Genomic DNA, 19,599 nt, shown 5'->3' with positions numbered 1-19,599 from the left:
TTGGGTGTAATTGGGACAAGGATAGTTTTATTGTAATTGGAGTCTACTACCTTCCTCTATTATAAATAGAGGTTCGTGTACTCTGATTACAACAAGTTATTGATGTCAATGAGGTATTTCACTTTTCCATAAATTCAACAAACAACAAGGTTAGGAATCCCTAACCTCTGATTCGAGGACTGTCCAAGTTAGAGGCTTTTCAACCCCTAACCCGAGCAGCAACAGGGAGGGTTCTAAACCCTCTCAATCGTGAGCAGCAAAGGGAACCTTTCCCCTTCTGTCCGAGCAACAGTATTAAGGGCTCTCTGCCCTTATCGAGAACAACAACCTAGCTTCACAAAGGAGGTTGCTTTCCTCCTATCCGAGAGTATCATCTCTCTCTTCCAACACTAGATTTACTAATCCCACACTGAGTTACTCGATCCATGACAAGGGACCATAACAGCCCACCCCTATGCTCATGGAGTAGAGGTTGCCTCATTTATGAAGCCATCAAGCATCCAAAGTTGTGAAACATAGTAATCTTCCTAGTAATAGTTTAGTTATTTTAGATGAATGTACCTAGTATGAATTATATCTAGATATATATATATATATATATGCCCTAAAATTGTTATATAAATGAATTAATATTTACCTTCTATAATGCCTTTTCTCTTTCTTGGACTGAAAGATTTGCATTTTACATATGTACAAAGGTGTGAAACTTTTTACACCTCAAGTGGACGCTAGGTGGCAATGTGGCATAAATGTGGCCTCTTGTAGGGCACTTGTGCCCTTGAATCATTGCTAAGGGAATAAAATTGTTAATGTGGCATCTACATGAGATTTCCATTTAGGATGCCACATTTGCGCATAAAAATTATTAACAAAAGGAGTTTGCATTTTGAAATAAATAGAAAACAAACAAAAATTGTGTATAAAACAAAACTAATCAAAATAGAACGGACAAGAGGGATGATGGCCTCTTGTAGACACCATGCCCTCATAAGTGAGGGAAGAAAATTAAAAAATATTACATATGTGACATGACATCTATTTTTATTTTCACATAGGATTCCACATCACATGAGAAAAAATTATACATATGTGTGAAACTTGTAATTTTATAAATATATTAAAGAATAGGTATAAAAGAATCTTATATGACTCTCACAACAAGAAGTATCACAAATACAAAATTAATATAGTGAAGTCTAAGAGGAGTCTCATGGGAAGAAGGCCTCATAGAAAAGTCTTAGTTAAAAGTGTTTTAGTTATGTTCAATTGTTTAATTGTGTTTGGATTCATCTTTAAGCGTTAAACTTTAGGCATAACTAATTGTAATCGGATTCTACTTATTTTCTCTATTATAAATAGATGCTCATTATACTCAGTTATAATCAAAACAATAAATTATTTCTCTTTTTTTTAAAAAAATTAAAAATAGAAAATAAATTAAATGTAACCAGATTTCCTAAAAAAAAATTGAAAGTCTCTTAAATAAAAGACTCTTGTTGGTACATACAATTCATATTTGTGCTATTGAAGCTAGTAGATTTGCCTTATATTGGGTGTAATCATTAATTAATCTTGATTGTAAGATCTACTTATTAAGAGGCATTATTGTGTTTTGGTAAAACAAAAATTTTGCATTTGTAAACTAATCAAACATACCTAGTAAGTCCCAAGTGTCGGACAAGTGTTGTACATTGCATCCCTTAAGTATGCTACTATAGATGTTGTTAGCTTGTTTTTATTTAGTAAAAAAAAAATTGAGGTGCAAAGAAACTAGGAAGTGGACATAACAATCCATTGAGAAGGTTGTGAAGTACTATAAAAAATATGTGAACTAACATTAATGTCATAAAAATTAACTTAACATATATAAGATACAAGTCAATTCCTTCTAAATTGTTATTTTTATTTTATTATTTATTTCATTAATATTATGAGAGAGTCTCCTAGCATGTGCTAATTTAAATTAATGGCCACATGGGATGTTGCAAGTCACAAAATTAAATTAAAGTATAACTAGAGAAAATATCACACCTATGTTTCATGGACATATGAAAATATAGAGGTGTAACAACCATGTAGTCATGCTCCAAAGCATGTAATTAAATATCAATAAATTAATATTTAAAATTCCAAAATAAATTATTTACGTAAAAAGTATTGATAAATCAGGTTAGGTTTGGGGCAATTTGATTTATGAATTAATCTGGCTAATTTGCAGCGAAGATTACTCACACGGGAGGAATCTTCTTTCGTTAAATTTCGACTTTTTTCTAAAGCAGATCTCAGTCTCTTTGGTAGTTATTACTGGGACCCACGAGTACATTCTTTTAGAGTGTCTCGAACGCCGTCACTAACGACTGCTATTAAAGGTAAACGAGCACAGTCACACGTGCAAAGGAGGTGATTCCGTTTTCACGCAGTTTTACAACCGACGAAATTCGCTCTCTTTCTCTCTTTTTTATTTTTAAATGTCGAAAACTCCACTATCTGCTCTACAAGAGGCAAAGATTAAGATCTTCTGAAACCCGTCTTTAAGTCTTCTGGCTTCGCGGATCACTAATCCAGCACTTCCGGAAAAGCCATAAAGACGTATTACGCAGTCTCTGCTAAAATTTTCGCTTTGTGATGGCTGGTCAGACCCAAGCAAGTCTCCTCCTTCAAAAACAGCTCAGAGGTATTTATCGTTCTCTCTCTTCAGTTCTTTCTTCTTTGTTGGCTGTTAGGGTTTTTGTTTGTTTTCGAAGTCTGTACCAATTATGGATAAATTGGTACCCGTTTATGCAGATCTCACAAAAAATCCAGTCGACGGATTCTCTGCTGGATTGGTGGACGATAGCAATATCTTTGAATGGAGCGTTACTATCATCGGCCCGCCGGATACTCTCTAGTGAGTTTCTTTTTTGTCTTTCTGATTTAAAAATACATTTTCATTGGTGTTCTTGGCAATCACTTTTAGGGTTTGATGATCTCGACTAAGAATTTGTTGCGGTGAGTTATCCACTTGATCTGATCAATGATTTAGTTCTGGATTGTAAAAAAAAAACCACTGTTTCACCATTGAATTCTTTGTTGTGATAGGTTTTTGGTTCCTAGGGGTTTTAGGGTTTTCTATAAATTGTTGAGTTTTATAGGTTTCACTCCGGTAATGTTGTTTTCTATGTTTGAAGTGCAAAGAGAGTTTATTGGGCTGTATACGTTTGGGTTTAATTCCTCAAGTTACTGTTACGTGTTAATTGATTGAGGTTTCTCAGGTTTATGGTAGCATGGTTTTTCTATCTCGTTTATGCTTCTTGCTTTCTTTCCAGCTGCGATCATCTGCATGAGCTTCTGTTGACATGAGAAATATGCCGTTGATTAATCTTTTCCAGGCTTGATATTAGCTTAGCTATCCTTTTCCTACTTTCGCTTTACCTGATTTTGCATGCTCATTATGTCGCCTCTGTATTTCCTTTCCTGTTTCTTCTCCATTAATTCATTCTCAGCTAATATCATCTGAACATTCAGTGATGGAGGCTATTTCAATGCCATAATGAGCTTTCCACTGAATTATCCAAATAGTCCTCCTTCAGTGAGGTTTACGTCAGAGATGTGGCATCCTAATGGTTGGCCTTCTTATTTGTTTACATTTCTTGATTCTCTTAGTTCTTGTGGGTCATGTGCTAACCAACAGTATCTTTTTTTTTACCTGCTTTGCAGTCTATCCCGATGGGAGAGTCTGTATATCTATTCTTCATGCTCCTGGGGATGACCCAAATGGTTATGAGCTTGCAAGTGAGCGCTGGATGCCTGTCCATACGGTAGGATTTGGCATGTTCAATAATGATTTCATTCTGCTTTGGGTATTCTTTGTATTCTTCCTTGAATAGCAATACCAAAGAATCTATTGCGTAATGGCTTTTTAGTGATTTTTTTTGTTAATGCATGTTTTTTCAATGTTGAGCTGTTGAGTAATTCAACTAATCAATCTAAGCGGTAGAAAACATTTAGATTGTTTATGTTTCTATATCAACTTTCATTTTGATACAGACGGAAGCTGTTAACTTGGTAAAGTGTATTGAAAGGAATTTTAGGTGAAAGTATGCTACAATATTCTATTCTTTTACTTGTTATAAAGGCCTATAATAACCTATATTCTGAAAGAAGTTCTCTTAATATGTTTTGAAGGGTGAAATGGAAAAGTTTACGAAACCCAGAATGAGTGGGAATCTTATAATTCCCTTCCTCTTGTCCAGTACTACAGGATGTTGAAAAACTGTATCCTGTTGTTACCTTTATGCTATAAGGCAAAAAAGAGGTACATATATTTGCATTATGATGCCTTTCTAAAGCTCCTATAAAACCTCACAATGAGAAAGTGTTGGGTATAGGGCACCTTTATGTGAGTGGTATAAAGGGCCTCTCACTTGCTGAGAAGCTTTGCAACATAATTTTCTTTTTGCCTTTTGTCTACTAAACCTATGCACATTAATGGCATGCAAGATTTCTTTAATGATGTCTTTTTTTTTCCTACTTTGTATCCTAAACATAAAACTGTTTGATTTTTCAGGCAACAATGCAATGGCATAAGTGATTAGTTTTTCTTTATTGTCATATTGGTGACCTACCCATGCTTTTTTGTCCAAATTCAAGGTTTCAAATTTGTTTCTGTTATCTAATTATGATTTGTCCAAAATTTCTTTGGACCTTATCATTAACTTTTTGCACATACATTTTGTTTTGAACGGTAATTTAATTAATTGGAAGCAAACAAATCAACAAAGCGAGGGACCCTAAAAAATGCTGTAAGTCAAACAAGCAAAGAAGTTGATGGCAGTTTCTTAGGTGACCTGGGACTGGTGAGGATGGGAGGCATTGTCAGGTCTAGCAACATCAAAGCTCTTTCCACTTTCTCTGGCCCCTCGAGAGTGGCAGGTTCTACCATTGTTGAGCTTTTGGTGCTGGTCTAAGGTTTCAAGAGTTTCAAGGTGCCCCAGTCTTTGGAGGTGGTTCCTTGGTGGTTAGTAGCTGGTGCATCAGGAAAAAAGGACCGCCCTTGGAGGCTTCGGTGCTCTTTCTTAGAAGTCATTGACTTAGCTGAGAATGTTGTTTATTCCTAGAATTATATTCTGAGGTCTGCCAATTGTTTGCCAAATTCTTTTGCCATGGGGTTGCCACCAATTTCTCATTGTTCAGGGCCCCTCCTTTTGATTGTTTCCTGTTTGCTTTTGGGCTATAATGAAATGTGTTTTTAAATAAATAAAAAATAAACAAAACAAAAAAATGTAGAGAAAGTTGAAGGTCATGCTATGCCCCATAACAAGATGTTTTTAGCATTTCTTTTATCTGACATCTTATTTGAAGGGAGAAGGTTTTTAATGAGTCCCATTTTCTGATCAACTTGTTTCCCACCTTAAATTACAGTAAAACTCAGTTGAACATCTCTTTCTTTTTTTTTTTTTTTGAAGAAGATGTATTTTTATTAAAAAGAAGGAAGAGAAACTACAAAAGCGGAGGGCGCAAATCGTGTACAACGAGAGATTGCAGGAAAGCTCCCTCCTTGGCAAGCACATCTGCTGCCGAATTAGCAGATCTCAGAATGTGAGACCAAATACAAGAAAAGGAAGAAACGATATCCAAAATCTCCTGGTAAACTCCCCAATGCCTCCATGGGGGAGAAGAATTGCGCTGGCACCAACCAATCACCACCTTGGAATCCCCTTCAATGTGAATAGGCCCACTGCATTTGTCTTTGAACACCCGCAATCCATTAAGAAGGCCATGTAATTCCGCCGACATTGAGTCGGAAATGCCTAAAGGACCAGCATAGGAAAAACATTTGTTCCCAGTTGAGTCTGAAATAACGCCCCCAAATCCCACAATCCCGGGATTTCCAAGAGAAGATCCATCAAAATTTAGTTTTAGGTAGCCAGTTTCCGGAGGGGTCCATTCTTGCATAACTGGGATTTTAGCTCCAATGTGCATCCTCGCCAAATTGCTCCAGTTGTCTCGAATGTCAGTGCCTTTGAAAGAAGAGAGGGGTTTTTTTGTCAATAACCAGGTTGATATTTGCCCAATCACTCTATCAACAACTCTAGCCTCAGATTCACTTTTAGCATCAAACCGCCTTCTATTTCGTTCATTCCAAAGCCCCCATGGAACGAAACTAGCACAAACTGAGATAATCAATTTACCGAGGCCAGGAAGGGGATATCCCAAGATCGACTTGCAAAAACTTATCAGGTCGGCAACAATACAAAATTGAATCTCCAATTTGCTTAAAATAGAGGTCCACACAGTCCATGAGAACTGGCACTGAAGAAGAGTATGACTGGTGGATTCATCTTCACTGTGGCAGAAAGGGCATAGAGATCTATAGATGGGTGACCTCTTCTTCTGAGCACATCAGCCATGAGAATTTTACTTTGACAAGCACTCCACATGAAAAATTTTACCTTAGGGGGGGCACAAAGATTCCAGACAAAGTTGATGTCATGCTCCCTTTGCGTCGGGTCCCAACCGTTGATGTATCCATATGCCGAAGCAACTGAGAATTTCCCACTTTTGTCAGGCCACCAAATGAGCCTCTTTCACTATCCACTCCTTGCATGAAATGGTCAAACTTCTATCAATTCATATCCATCCACCTCTTCATCAGCCTAAAAATTGTCAACTTTCAATGAAAACATCATCTGATGCCAACTGTCAGTCTTACCTTAATTGTGCACTTAGCTTCCAACCATATTTCCTCCAAACCTGAACCAAACTTTTCTAAACTCTTTATCTTGAACTAAACATAAAAAAGCTACTGTGTATCTTTGTTGGTGCTCACCTCCCTTTCCTTAGTCATGCCATTTCAATCTGTTTTTCACCTTTCATCCCATATTGCAGCAACTTGTCATACCTTAAAACCAAGCTGTCGTCAGTCCCCTTTTTCAAGGCTACAACTCCCTCTTTAAATTGTAAGATGGGCTACGCTCTTTCTACTTATTAGCACAATAGCTCTATCCAAAATTGTAAGTTTTTGTCAGAAGCTGGAATCAAATTTAGTGGCAGTAATATGACTTATGATAAACCTTCTCTTCCAAAAATCCCAGTCTAAAGACTGCTCATGGTTGTTGTCGATGTGGATTTTGTGGAACTCTACAAGGATTATAGATTCCTATGAAAGGCAGTTATTTATGACATGGTTAGGTTGTCTGAGCCAACTATTAGTCTTACTTGAAGTAATGGAAGTCTGATTTACCACTGGCACATCAAAACCTTATTGATGTTCGTGTGATTCTTTTGTACCTGTTGATGCTGGGGTCTTCAAGGGTTATTCATTTGATGTATGGTAGTAACATTATGGAACATTTTGCAGTCAAACATTGTGTTCCTCCCTGTTTTATCTTTCAGTTTAAGATGGTGCCATTTAGAGAGACACAAGGCAGAGATTTTGGGTCTGGGTGTCTGGTTGAGTGATCAGTCGACATCAATGTTATGTCCTTTGGATTGTTGTTGGAGACTTTAATGTGATTCAATACTGCTGTGAGAAATCCATATTATGGGCTTCTATATAAGCCAGAAGGCAAGCTTTTTGGATTTTAGTGGTGCCCTGTGCTTGGTTTACATGATTGATTCAAAACTTTTCTAAGCATGATCAGTTCCTAGTGACTTCTTGGCCTTCCAAACTCTATACTGTGCTTTTCCTTGGTTCACTCTTGACTATCATAAAAAGGCTTTTTCCAACTATTGGAGGAATGTTGATAGGTTCCAAGTAGTTGATAGGGATGGCAGCGAGGTGGATTCTGGGGGTTTTAAGAAGCCCCACCCCATTTGCACTGCCATATTGACAGGGTTGGTTGTTCAACCCCATCCCTGCCACACTCTATGACAAGGTTGATTTTTCAACTTTGTCTCACCTTGCAACCCTAGCCCCCTTACAGCATGATGGATTTTCATTCTTGTCCCTACCTCGTGTCTTTTAGTTGTTCACAATTAAAATCATATAAACTTCAAAATACAAATAAAATTAAAAATATTAAACTAATAAGATGCAGGGTATTTATGTCAAAACCCCATGGGGTGGGGAGGGAAAAACCAGAGTCTTGCAAGGTCAAATGACAACCTCATCCCTGCATCTAGTGAGAGGGGGGGGGGGGGGGGGGGGGGGGTTTGCTGCTGTGAAACCCACTTTGCTGCACCCTTAGTTAATTACTTGGTATCCAGTTTCTCTTGCAAGCTGGAATTGTTGACAGGCAAAATAGAAGATTGGTCTGGAGAGCCTCTTGGAGCCCTTCTCATTTGAAGAGCAAGGCTTTTCTCAGCTACTCCTAGGAATGTTGGATAGGTTCTAAGTGGTTGATTCCTTGGCTTTTTGGCTCTCTTGGAAACTGAAATTCTTGAAAAACAAGATCAAAGAGTGGTCTTCAGAGGTGCTATTGGAGTGTGCAGAACAATAAATTTGAGTCTCTCATGGATTTAGTCTCTTTGATGCCTTGGAGGATGAGTGACTGCTCTTCTCGATGAGGCTTCTCTTGCATGCATTTTTACTCTTTAACATAGTCAATTAGCAAATCTATTAGAAGCAGTAGACAATTTCAAGTTGCAGAAGGACACAATGCAAGTACAAGTTATCTTACATCATCACATTTACTTGCAAGAGAAGCAATTTATTCACTTCCATAAGAATCCCTTTGTCTTTTAATTTTCTTATTAATTTTTTTGTTGAGTAATACTTAGGCAATCTTCTTCATCAGCCAAGGTGTCAACATTTTCTTCAAGATACATGGTTTTGTGACTACTGTCACTATTGGGCTACCTTTGAATTTCAAGGAAATTGAAAGGGCTACCTCAATTGCCTTTCATAAAGCTTTGCTCCATTATGCCTTCATTGTGGAATTTGGGGTCATTACAACATACAGTTATGGATATCTTTGGTGACTTCTCCATAGTTGCACGACTAATGTTTGCCTCTTTGATTGTGTTTATCCCCATAAATGATGTACAATGACTAGATGACTTTCATCTATTGGCTTACTTTCTAGCATATATTGCCAAGGTTATCCCCTTGGATACTAATGACTGTTAAAGTTTCTTTAGTCAAGGAGATGCTCGATTCTACTTCCGTACCTCAAAAGTTGCTTTGAATTTTTCACCGGAGTAGCCATTGTGGTGATTTTATCAAATTGGACTAGTTAAAAGCCTTGACATAATTCATTGCCAACTCCATGGCCATGTCATGCTCGTATTTGGCTATGCTTTTGTTTGAAGATGTAATTTGTGTTTACCTAGGAAAGTGTTTTCTTAAAAAAAAATATTTCTAATGATGTAAGAGAAATAAACTCGTTTTTTCTTTTTCTTTCCATTGAGAACAAGACTTTCTATAGAGAATAATATGTTAAAAGAAAGATCTGTGAGTCTATTTCTTTTTTAAAAGGATGTATATATTAACAAAAAGAATTACAAAGAAACATGGAGCAAATCCCTAACAACAAGAGATTGAAAGGTTGCTCCTGACTTGGCAAGTACATCTGCCACCGAGTTAGTAGATCTTGGAATGTGAGACCAAATACAAGAAAATTGAGAATCTCATGCCGCCACAGGGGGAAGGACGCATTTTCGCACCAACCAATTATTACGTTCGACTCCCCCTCAATGTGAAGAGGACCACTATAATTGTCTCGGAGAACGTGGAGCCCATTGAGAAGACCTTGGAGTTCAGCTGTCGTTGAGTCAACAATGCCTAACGGACCAGCATACGACAGACACTAATTGCCTGAGGAATCCGAGATAACACCCCCAAAACCAGTCATTCCGGGATTACCTAGAGAAGAATATGCGAGTCAATTTCTAATTAACAAATCTTTTTGCAAATCTAATTTTTCTAGAGAGATATCGACTTTGGAAGAAAGAAAGTTCATGTTGGAAGCCCATTGTGAGCAGAAAACACAACTTTTAAGCTCATTTTTTCTTTTTCTTTCTTCTTTGTTGTTGGTTATTCTATTTGTTCGGTTTTCTTCAGTATCGACCTTTGCTGGTTTTGATTTTTCCCAGCCTGAGTTGATGTGCATTCTTTAATTTCTGGTAGAGTCTTGTTGGTTAGGAAACTAAATAACACTCAAAGTTTCTACTACATGGTTAGTGGCACGTCTTCTATTTCCTGTCCTATGTGGTGCTATTTCTACATGGGTCATTGTGGTATTTGTTATTTGCATCTTGAATTGTTGGTTGTTGTTGAGTGTTGGTTCTGTGGCATTGACGTTTCTGTTTCTTCATGATGGTTAGTAAACTGCACAACGCTCATTGTATTTCTGCTTCTTTTCTAATCTTTTTTTTTATTACATTAAAAGCAGGTTTTGTCCTTATCTGGCAGCAACTACTGACTTTCTAAAGCGGAATAGAGTCCTACTTAATTCTGATAATTTATTCTGGCCTAGCACTTCCAACAGGAAGGAAGATTTTCCTGTCAAATTTGTAGAAGAATACTGTTTTGTCTTAGTGAGCTGCTTGTTTTGGTTCATTTTGTCTCTTAGTCCAGCATATTCAAAGTTTCATTTCTCTCTGACCCTCATTGGTGTCAAAAGTTGGTCACCTTTGTTCTCTCCTTATCCATACTTGCAATTAGGTGAATGGTTTAAGTAAGAATGTTTCTCATGGAAGAGGCAATTTTCGAGTTATGCTCAAGGGTAGGCTGTGAAACCTCTAGTAATACTTCTTGAATGGGTTATGTTTTTTTAAATCACTTCGGAACAATTTCATAGACCTACTACCTGGCTGGAGTAGGAATGTGCCCAAATCTAGCTTGAGATGAGTGGAATTGTTTTGCATCCTTAAAAGTGGGTGAATGTGATGCTATCCTTACAAGCGGGTAGGCTGGTGTCTCTACTCTTCTTTGAGCAAGGGGTGTTGGTGTTTGGAATCTTGTTGAGTGGCTAGGAGTGATGTTTCTTCTCTCATATATGTTATTGGCAAGTTGGCTCTCTCGGTGTCATGGATTTGTAGCTTGAGGGGAAGTAGAAGGAGCAATATAGAGGAAGGAGGTATTTGGAAGAGCCTTTCTTTAAAAAAAAAAAAAGCCTAGAATGAAATATTTCAAAAGGTGGTGAAATTTTTTTATTAAATTTAGTTACTAGAGTCATGTTTTCTTAAGACATCTGAGGGGGAGAATGCAGATTTTGAGAAGTGGCCATATGCAAGCTGAAGTGGAAGATCTAGTGGAAGCTGAAATTTTCGAGAGATTATTTCTTCATTGAAGACATTGAAGACATTGAAGACCCACTTATAGAAACTTTTATGATTTTTTTATTTTGATATGGTTATATAAAGTTAAAAACTCTAGCTTGAGAGGGCGTGTTAGAAGATGTAATTTGTGTTTACATAGGTTTCTGGGAAAGTGTTTTCTTATGGAAAAGTATTCCTAAGGGTGCAACAGGAGCAAGGGTGTTACTATCCTTTATCAGTGTTTTATGTTATAAATAGGTGAGAAGAGGGAACTCTAATTAATCTTCTTCCATAATTCAAAGTAAGAGGTTTCTCCACCTTTCTCTTTCTCCTCTGATGTTCTCTTTCTTCATCTAATACATTCACAAAATCTTACACTTATTGTCCAGGTACCACAGTTGAAGTCTCCTTTCAATCTACAATCTAATATTTGGGTAATGTGAAACTGATTAAAGGCTCTTGTTTTGTGGTTTATCTTTCTCAAGGCGATGACATCACCTCAATCTTTTGATGCAGATCTGCTTCCCTCTTTTTGATAAATAAAATGCCTTTGAAAAAGGTGACTACTCGATTTTACATTCATTATGAGCTGCTCCTCTCTTTTAGTTGGAGTGGTCAGTCTCGTGTCATTCTCAAGTTGAACGTGGGAAATGCCTCTGACATAGTTAACTCTCAGATTTTGACAGTATCATGGTTAAGAGTCGCCAATTCTCATTCTTTTCTCCGTCTTGAGTAGTGGTTTTCTGTTTTGGTTGTTTTAGTTTATCTTTAAGTTTCAAGACTCTTTGGCATGCAGACCCTTAGTCGCTCTTACCTTTTTGGGAAAGTTGTTGCTACCATTCTCTTTCTTGGCCAAAAAGATGGTATGCTCCCATTTCTTTCTCCTATCTCTTTGTACCTTGGGTATTCATCCAGAATTTGGTGATGGTACCATACGTTTTTATGGTAGGACACCAACCAAATTACCAATGTTAAAGCACTCCTCTGAATACAGCTAAATGTGAACAACTGTGAAGTCCTCGTGTTCTTTTTTTTCTTAGGGTGATGGAGATGGTATGATCTCTAATGCTTCGATTGAAATCTGCCCCTTCCATTGCTCCTTTATTTCCTTTTGCATGTAGACCTTTCAAATCCCTATTGGTTGTTTTAATCTACTTGAGAGGCATGTTTTAACTTGAAGGGAAACCTTTTTCGGCTTTTTGAGTAACTCTCAACAAGTTTACTGTTAGAAGCCTTTATTGGGCCAAGTATTTTTTCCCCCATTGAAGCAATGCACCATGAGGGAGTCCTTAACAACTTCAAATGCTATCTAATAAATTGGAAGGAGCTGGCATGCCTAAGAGTAACAGTTGCCTTTGGAATTTTAAAAGATATATCATGTAATTAGAGTGGTTCATTCAAGCTCACTTGTGATAGTGGCTCCAAAGGTAATCCTTGGCATGTCACTCTCTAGTTATACATGAAATTGACAAAACAAAGTGGTTGCCGTGTAATTATAGGGTGGTCTAATTGCAGAAGCTAAATATTTAAAAAAGTAAGAAGACAAATTGATGCAGTTGTAAGAGGTCACATGTAATTGGATGACGTTTAATAAACTCAAGGTTGATGCAGCCTTAGGTGAGATAATTCAATGTTTATTCCATTTTAAAATTACTGTAGAAAAATAGTTGACACTTATAGTGAACTTCCTACTTAGTAGTTTTGAGTTCCCATAGTCTTCTTTTTCTTTCATAATTTAATTTTATTGAAGTGTCTTTCTTAAGAGATCTCTATTTAGTAGTAGTGTCTTTCTAAGTTGGGAGCTTCCTATCTTTGTACAGGTTTCTTCTTGTTGCTAATTCTCTGTTTAAGATTAGTAGTCTGTAAAGCAATCTTGGTTCAAATGTGCTTTCTGAAATTCTAGGTGTTAAATTGGGTCCAAGGCCCTAGCCCAAAATGACTAGCCAACTTAGGAAAACCTCTTTACCAACTAATAAACTCAAGATTTTTGTACTCACTAATCTATGTGGGACTATTCCTTAACACTAGGTCTAAGTTGAATTAATGTGGTTGATGGGAAGGGGTGGGTTGCATATAATAGTATGCAGTTGTGGAAACATGGGTAACAGGCAGCTCAAAGATACATCACACCATATTGGAGATACATAGCACCATATTGGACTGCAGATTTATCTTGTATGAAACAATTAAAGATCTTATTGCAGTTTTCCTTTTCCCTTTTCCATTGCAAGTTGTCCTGTATGGTTTTCAAAGCCCTTTCCAAGGTCAAGCTGCAAAAGTAGTGCACTCATATTTATAACTTGTTTTCAGTAGCTTTGCACTCAGACTTTGTTACATTGCTCCCCAATTCTTCCTATGCTTGTACTAGATTTAAAACACTTGCCTCATGTAAATGCATTTTCCAAACCACTAAAAAACCATTCCTTGGATAAGCTTATCTTCCTCTTCTTCCACTACTAAATTGGTAACAATGTCTGCATTGGCCTTGAAAGGGCAATTGCTGTGCTATGTACTTTTCAGTAGATCACTTGGGTATACCTCTGGCCTTAGTTACCTTTGGGAGGTCGTAATAGATACATTCTTCAGAATTTTCTATCTACTTAACAGGAATATATCTTGGTATAACTTTAGCTATGGTTAATTCATAAGTTGCAACAGATGCTAATCTCATACAGTCTTAAAAATGATGAGGGCATGATCATACTGATGGATACCTTTCTGTACATAATGCCTACGTTACTGTTGTTCTTTTCACATTATCCAGAGTGATGTGAGTCTTCTTCTAGGGATTATAATACTCTTCAGATGACTAATATTTTGCCAGCTTCATATAGTTCCAGCTGACTATTGGATATCCTAAACATCCCACTAAGTTTGTCATCCTTTACATTGTTCATGAATTTTAAGTTTACATTCCTTGTAACAAAAAGAAGGTTTCTGTTGGCAAATTTTAATACATCATTACGAATGAGGTAATTTGATGATGACAAGCCATTTCAGATAATTGAATATATTAATATACAAGATTGTTTTATACATTATCAGGACCTTGGAAATTTGTCGATGACAGGCCATTTCAGTTAGTTGAGTATATTGAATTATTCTTTTTGAGTGAGTTGTGGTCCATTTGATCATAAAGGCATTTGATCTCATCGACTAAATGTTGTTTCTAACATACAACAGAAGTATTTGAATTTAGCATAAAGATGCTATTAGAAGAAATATAGTATGGATACTTCTTTAACAAAAAAATGAGCTGTATGGGATAGTGCTTTACTACTATTAACTGATGTTGGTGGTGCAAATATGCAGGTGGAAAGCATCGTGTTGAGTATTATTTCCATGCTTTCAAGTCCTAATGACGAATCTCCAGCAAATATCGAAGCTGCAGTAAGTGAAAAATATATTTCTCAAATTTTCTTTTCAAGTTTTTGCTTTCTGCAGGCTCCTAAACATAATTGCTTTTCTGAATGCTTTCCATCCTTGAAACGAGCAAATGACAAGATATTTTACCGATTCTTATTGCCCTTTAATGAGCTCTCGTTCTCTGTATTTCATATTGTCCTCTTTTTTACCACTCATTCGTAATCAGTTCAAACACATTTTTTATGCGTGTCGATAATCTCTTTCGACAATTTAGCAGTGGATCTAAGACTCTGTTGTGAAATGGGACTTAATCGTCAAAATGAGTAAAAATATAGCGTGTTCTCTGAGGTAGTGTCTTCTGTTTTCAGAAAGAATGGAGAGAGCGAAGGGATGAATTCAAAAAGAAGGTTAGTCGTATTGTCAGGAAATCTCAAGAAATGCTGTAAAACATTGCCACATTAGCCTAGTGAAAAAGCCTTTGAAGCCAGGTTTTGTATACCCGCTGTCCTACAAATGTTGAACTTGGCAAAGTTTCGATTGGTTAATCTGGTTGGTGGTTGTGTCATGTAGAATTTCTATATAACTTCACATTTTCTTACTTTTTTTCCTAGCCAATAACTGTCAATACACATCCAGGATGTTTTGTATTCTATTGGAATTGACTGGTGATTGTCAGCTTGAAGTGTGCGTTCTTTTTCGGGTCATCGTTTCTTTTCAATTTTCTACATTTTTCTACATTGTTGGGTTAGTGAAAGAAAGGTAAATTTTTAGTGAGAAACCAATGATATGAGAGTTCGATCGGGATGGGTTGGTTGTAGGGTTCGAAATCCTTAAAATATGTAGAAGGGTAAATTGGCAGGGCAGGTTTAAGTAGTTTTAATTATAAAAGCGGTCGATTTGCCAAGTCAGCGGGAGGTTCACTGATCAAGGTGTTATGGTCACGTAAGTTTTTAACACACTAAATGTCTCTCAGTAAGTGAATCTGACAATTAAGCTCAAAGTTGATGTAGCCAATTCTAAGGGATCGATTGTGTAGGAAAATAAGTTGAAAAATTTCCAGAGTTTGTTTTATAGTAGAAAATAAAAGAAAAATAGTTAATAGTGTTCATACTTATATTAAAAATAAATTAATTTTTTGTAAGTAATAAAAAATTAACTTAAAATTATGAAATAAAGGATTTTATTTATGTAATAGTTGTTTACTTATTTTAAAATTTTAATTCAATTCTCTTTTTAGTAAAATTTAATTTTAGTAACTCTCAATTTATTGTAAATTGAACACAGAGTTTACATTAATCAATAAATTCAATTCTCCCCCTAAAAGTTAACAAAGCATAGTTTGCAAATTGACATTGTGTGAATTTACATAGATTTATTCTTGTAGTGTTTGTCATTAGGTAATTTTCTCTTTGTATTTTTTTTTCTCTCCTGTGCGTCTTCCTCATACCTTATTTGAAAATTTCAGAGCTTGAAAAACTTTGCTCTCATAATCTTTGTATTGTCAATAGAAGAAGCTTGTTGTTGCACCAGATTGTGGTGGAGGCTGGACCCCTCTAAGTAGGGGTGACATCGACTATGTTCGAGTTAGACTTGATTTAAATATTTCGAATTCGAGTTTGAGCTTAGCCCAACCTCGAGCTTAAAATTGTAATCGAGCTCGAGTTCGAGTTCCAATCTACGTTTAAAACTTTGCATAAAATACATGTCAAATAAACTATATATAAAATTATGCATATATTTTATATAAAATTGGACATAACCTTTGTTCATAAAACCTGCATAAAATTGTCTATACACTTTGCATAAAATTATTCATAAACACTGCATAATATTATGTATAAAATTTATTTAATAAACAAACACAAAAAATAAATGAAATATCAATATCAATTTACAGTCACCGAAATAAAAACTATAAATTCAATATAAATTTATCAACTCTAGCTCTTTCTCTTTGTGCTAGAAAACAATATACTAAGTCCCTGCACAAGTAGAATCTTCACATATGACAAAAATAAAAGAATAAAACTTATTATTGTCTGATAAAAAAAATACTCTTTCACTACTAATTACTTAATGTAGTGAGAAATATTAAAATACCAGGATGAGAAAAAGATGAAAAATCAAGTAACTGGTAGCATTATCTCTAGTCTTCTTCTCATGCTGTAATTATCAAATAAAAATTTAATAAATTAAATTAAATTACTTACTCAGAAATATCATAATAAATAATTATTCAAAAGTAGTTCGCCTTTTGATTTTTCTTGACACCATGAAGAGCCCGAACCCAATTACCGCACAAAATAAAGCTTGAACTTTATTTGGTGCCAAGGAAGAACGATATGGGTTTATTACTCTACCACCAAGCTATTGTTGATTTGGGGATTACAAGGATGTCTACTACCATCTTAGATAATACTTGAAATTTTAAATTATTCACTTTCCACCATTCTAAAACGTCAAAATCATATTATGAAGTTTTATCACAAATATACGCACCTTCAAGATAATTTTTCAATTATGACTTTGGTAAATTCACTACTTCCATTTGTTTCACATAAGTCATTAACTTTGACCAACCTGAACTTGATGCAAAATGTGACCTATGACTTGTGGAAACACCCGTAGAGCTAGTAATTGAAGCAATCCCTTCATTACTAATCTCCACATTATATATGGATACATATTCATCATAAATAACGTCCATTGATTTAAGTTGAAATTCATTGTAACTTCTTTCTTAGAATATATATCTGGAAAACACATTTCACAAAACTGAAGCAACAATCATAAACAAATTGCATTCACCCTAGTACTTCTCAAATTTCCCTTTCATTCTACCAACCATTGGCCTAATGAAAATATTTTCATTTGTAGAATAAAAATTCAAAACTTCTTTTACCCTATATGCCTCACTAAAGTACAAATTAGAAGTAGCGTAGTCACTCCAAAAAATTATATTAGTAGTGACTACATTAAAAAATACTAAAATCCCACGCACCATTTTAACCTTTTCCCATTCATCAAGACTTGGCAAATAATCATAAGTTCGTTTTCTATCTTGAAATCTAGGGAATGCATCTTTGAATTTTAATGCAGAAGACAACTTGTCATAAGTGGAGTTCCAACAAGTTGGACAATTAATAACTAACCTTTTTGTACCTAGTTGTAGTTACTGCACAATTTAAAAAAAAAAGTGAAGTCTAACCTCAGCTAGATTTATGAATTTGACACCCTAACGCACATTCTCAATGATATCCTTAATTTGAACAAGTCCATCTTGGACTAATAAGTTCAGAATATGAGCATAACAGCGCACATGAAATAACTTCCCTCCACAATCCAATTTCTTATTTCTAAAAATATCATCTTTCAAAATTCTCAAACAAACATCATTATATGCAGCATTATCAATTGAGACACTAAATACGTTATTTTTTATTTCTCAATCTTTCAAACACTTGTAAATAGCGTATGCTATGTTAAGACCATGATGAGGAGGAGAAACATGCACATAACTCAAGACTCGTTTTTGTAGCTTCCAACTACTATCAATAAAATATCCAATAATAACCATGTATTCAATCTTTTGATTCTGGGACTTCCAAAGATATGTGGTGAGACTAATCTTGTTAATCTCTTTTAACAAAGTTTTCAAATTCTTTTTTTCTGCTTTGTACACCTCCATATACTCCTTCTTAATGGTTTTACGAGATATTTTTTTATAATTCACATTTGCCATCTTCATTACAAAATTAAATCCTTCCTCTTCTAATATCATGAATGGTTGCTCATGCATAAGAATCTAATGAGCAATGAGTACTCTCAGTCTTGCTTGATCATATTTGTTTCCAAAATCCATAAAAGGAAGACCAGAAGGACTCCGATCAACATTAGACCTCACTGGTTGAAATTTTATGGTTTTTGTTTCCTCATTGTCACTTTTCTACTAAGATAATGTGTCAAATGTCGACTCATAAGTATGGTCACTCCACTACTAATAATACTCAAATTGGTTTTACAATAAACACATTGACCCTTTTTTGTACCATCTATAAGTGAGACTTATTTGAATTCTAACTACACATGATACTTTTTTTTTCTTTTTGAACTCTGAGTCACCTTCTTCCTCATTTAGGGTACCTTCATCTAGGTTAACTTCTGTTACATTAGCAATTCTTCGGGGATACGACTCTAGTGGAGTTGAGTCGTTATCTATAGCCACACTAGAACTAGTGTTAACTAATGATGTCAATTGAGCAGGAGGTGTTTACATTTTTACTTATACAAAAAAAATTACAAATTAAAAACAAAAAAACAATCCACACAACAAAAATAAATCCAAAAAAGGAAAGATTAACAAATAAATGTTGACACATAGATGTGAGAGGAGATAGAAATAGTTTCTATTATGTAAGGGGTTCATAATGGGATTCATAGGACTAGGGCATTCTTAAGGGGTTGGCTCGAGCTTGAGCTAAGTAGAATCACATATGGTTAGTTGCAATATCGAGTAACTTTCTATATTTTGGAATTTCTAGTTCTACTTTATCTATCTCAACAATGAATAATTGTAGCAGAACACCCAAAATAGTTGTTGTAGTAGATAAGTTCTGTTATCTTTTAATTCTTATGTTGATATAAAACTTATTTCTCAGGTTTGATTAGAAGCTAAAGAACACATATGATCATCTACTTTTCTACAGATTCTACTTATACCTACTCTTTGATCTAACCTATAATTTTTTATAACTACACTTTGGTTATAAACATGGACATGGTAGAACAAAATATTGATATAAGCAAAACCTTTTGATGAACCTGGACCTACTGCTAATTTCATATTGATATTGTTGCTTCTAATTTAGACTGAAATCTATACCTTTTAGCTTAATTTTGTACTCCTTTAGTGGAAGTCTCTACTGTTTGGGACTCGTGGAATCATCTAAGTAATTTAAGATATTTAACGATAAGAATGTTTAGTCAAATTTGATGAACTTGAGACAACTTTGATATAGAAACTCATGTTTATTTTTTTGTTTTTCTTGAAGC

General features: G+C 35.4%; 1 protein-coding gene across 1 annotated transcript; it reads left to right on the top strand.

Moving 5' to 3' along the window:
- The first annotated feature begins 2,477 nt into the window (after positions 1–2,477).
- Positions 2,478–15,234, top strand: LOC137966394 (ubiquitin-conjugating enzyme E2 7). The gene is made up of 6 exons (XM_068812979.1): positions 2,478–2,674; positions 2,785–2,887; positions 3,505–3,602; positions 3,697–3,797; positions 14,494–14,571; positions 14,916–15,234. The coding sequence occupies exons 1-6, from the start codon at positions 2,626–2,628 to the stop codon at positions 14,991–14,993; spliced, it is 507 nt and encodes a 168-aa protein (XP_068669080.1). The 5' UTR covers positions 2,478–2,625; the 3' UTR covers positions 14,994–15,234.
- The last annotated feature ends 4,365 nt before the right edge of the window (positions 15,235–19,599 follow it).

The sequence above is a fragment of the Aristolochia californica genome, unplaced genomic scaffold (genome assembly GCF_029961685.1).
Source record: "Aristolochia californica isolate CCGP_79_NKW_82.1479 unplaced genomic scaffold, dmAriCali1.0.hap1 SCAF_5, whole genome shotgun sequence".
NCBI lineage: Eukaryota > Viridiplantae > Streptophyta > Magnoliopsida > Piperales > Aristolochiaceae > Aristolochia > Aristolochia californica.
The sequence above is the reverse complement of the archived record's forward strand: the minus strand, read 5'-3'. Positions and strand labels throughout refer to the sequence as shown.

Bases quoted from the DNA above. Each gene is read 5' to 3' on its own strand.
- LOC137966394 (XM_068812979.1), top strand. From the start codon at position 2,626: ATGGCTGGTCAGACCCAAGCAAGTCTCCTCCTTCAAAAACAGCTCAGA. The intron at 2,675-2,784 runs GTATTTATCGTT...CCGTTTATGCAG, and splicing joins CCTTCAAAAACAGCTCAGAG to ATCTCACAAAAAATCCAGTC. The intron at 2,888-3,504 runs GTGAGTTTCTTT...CTGAACATTCAG, and splicing joins GGCCCGCCGGATACTCTCTA to TGATGGAGGCTATTTCAATG.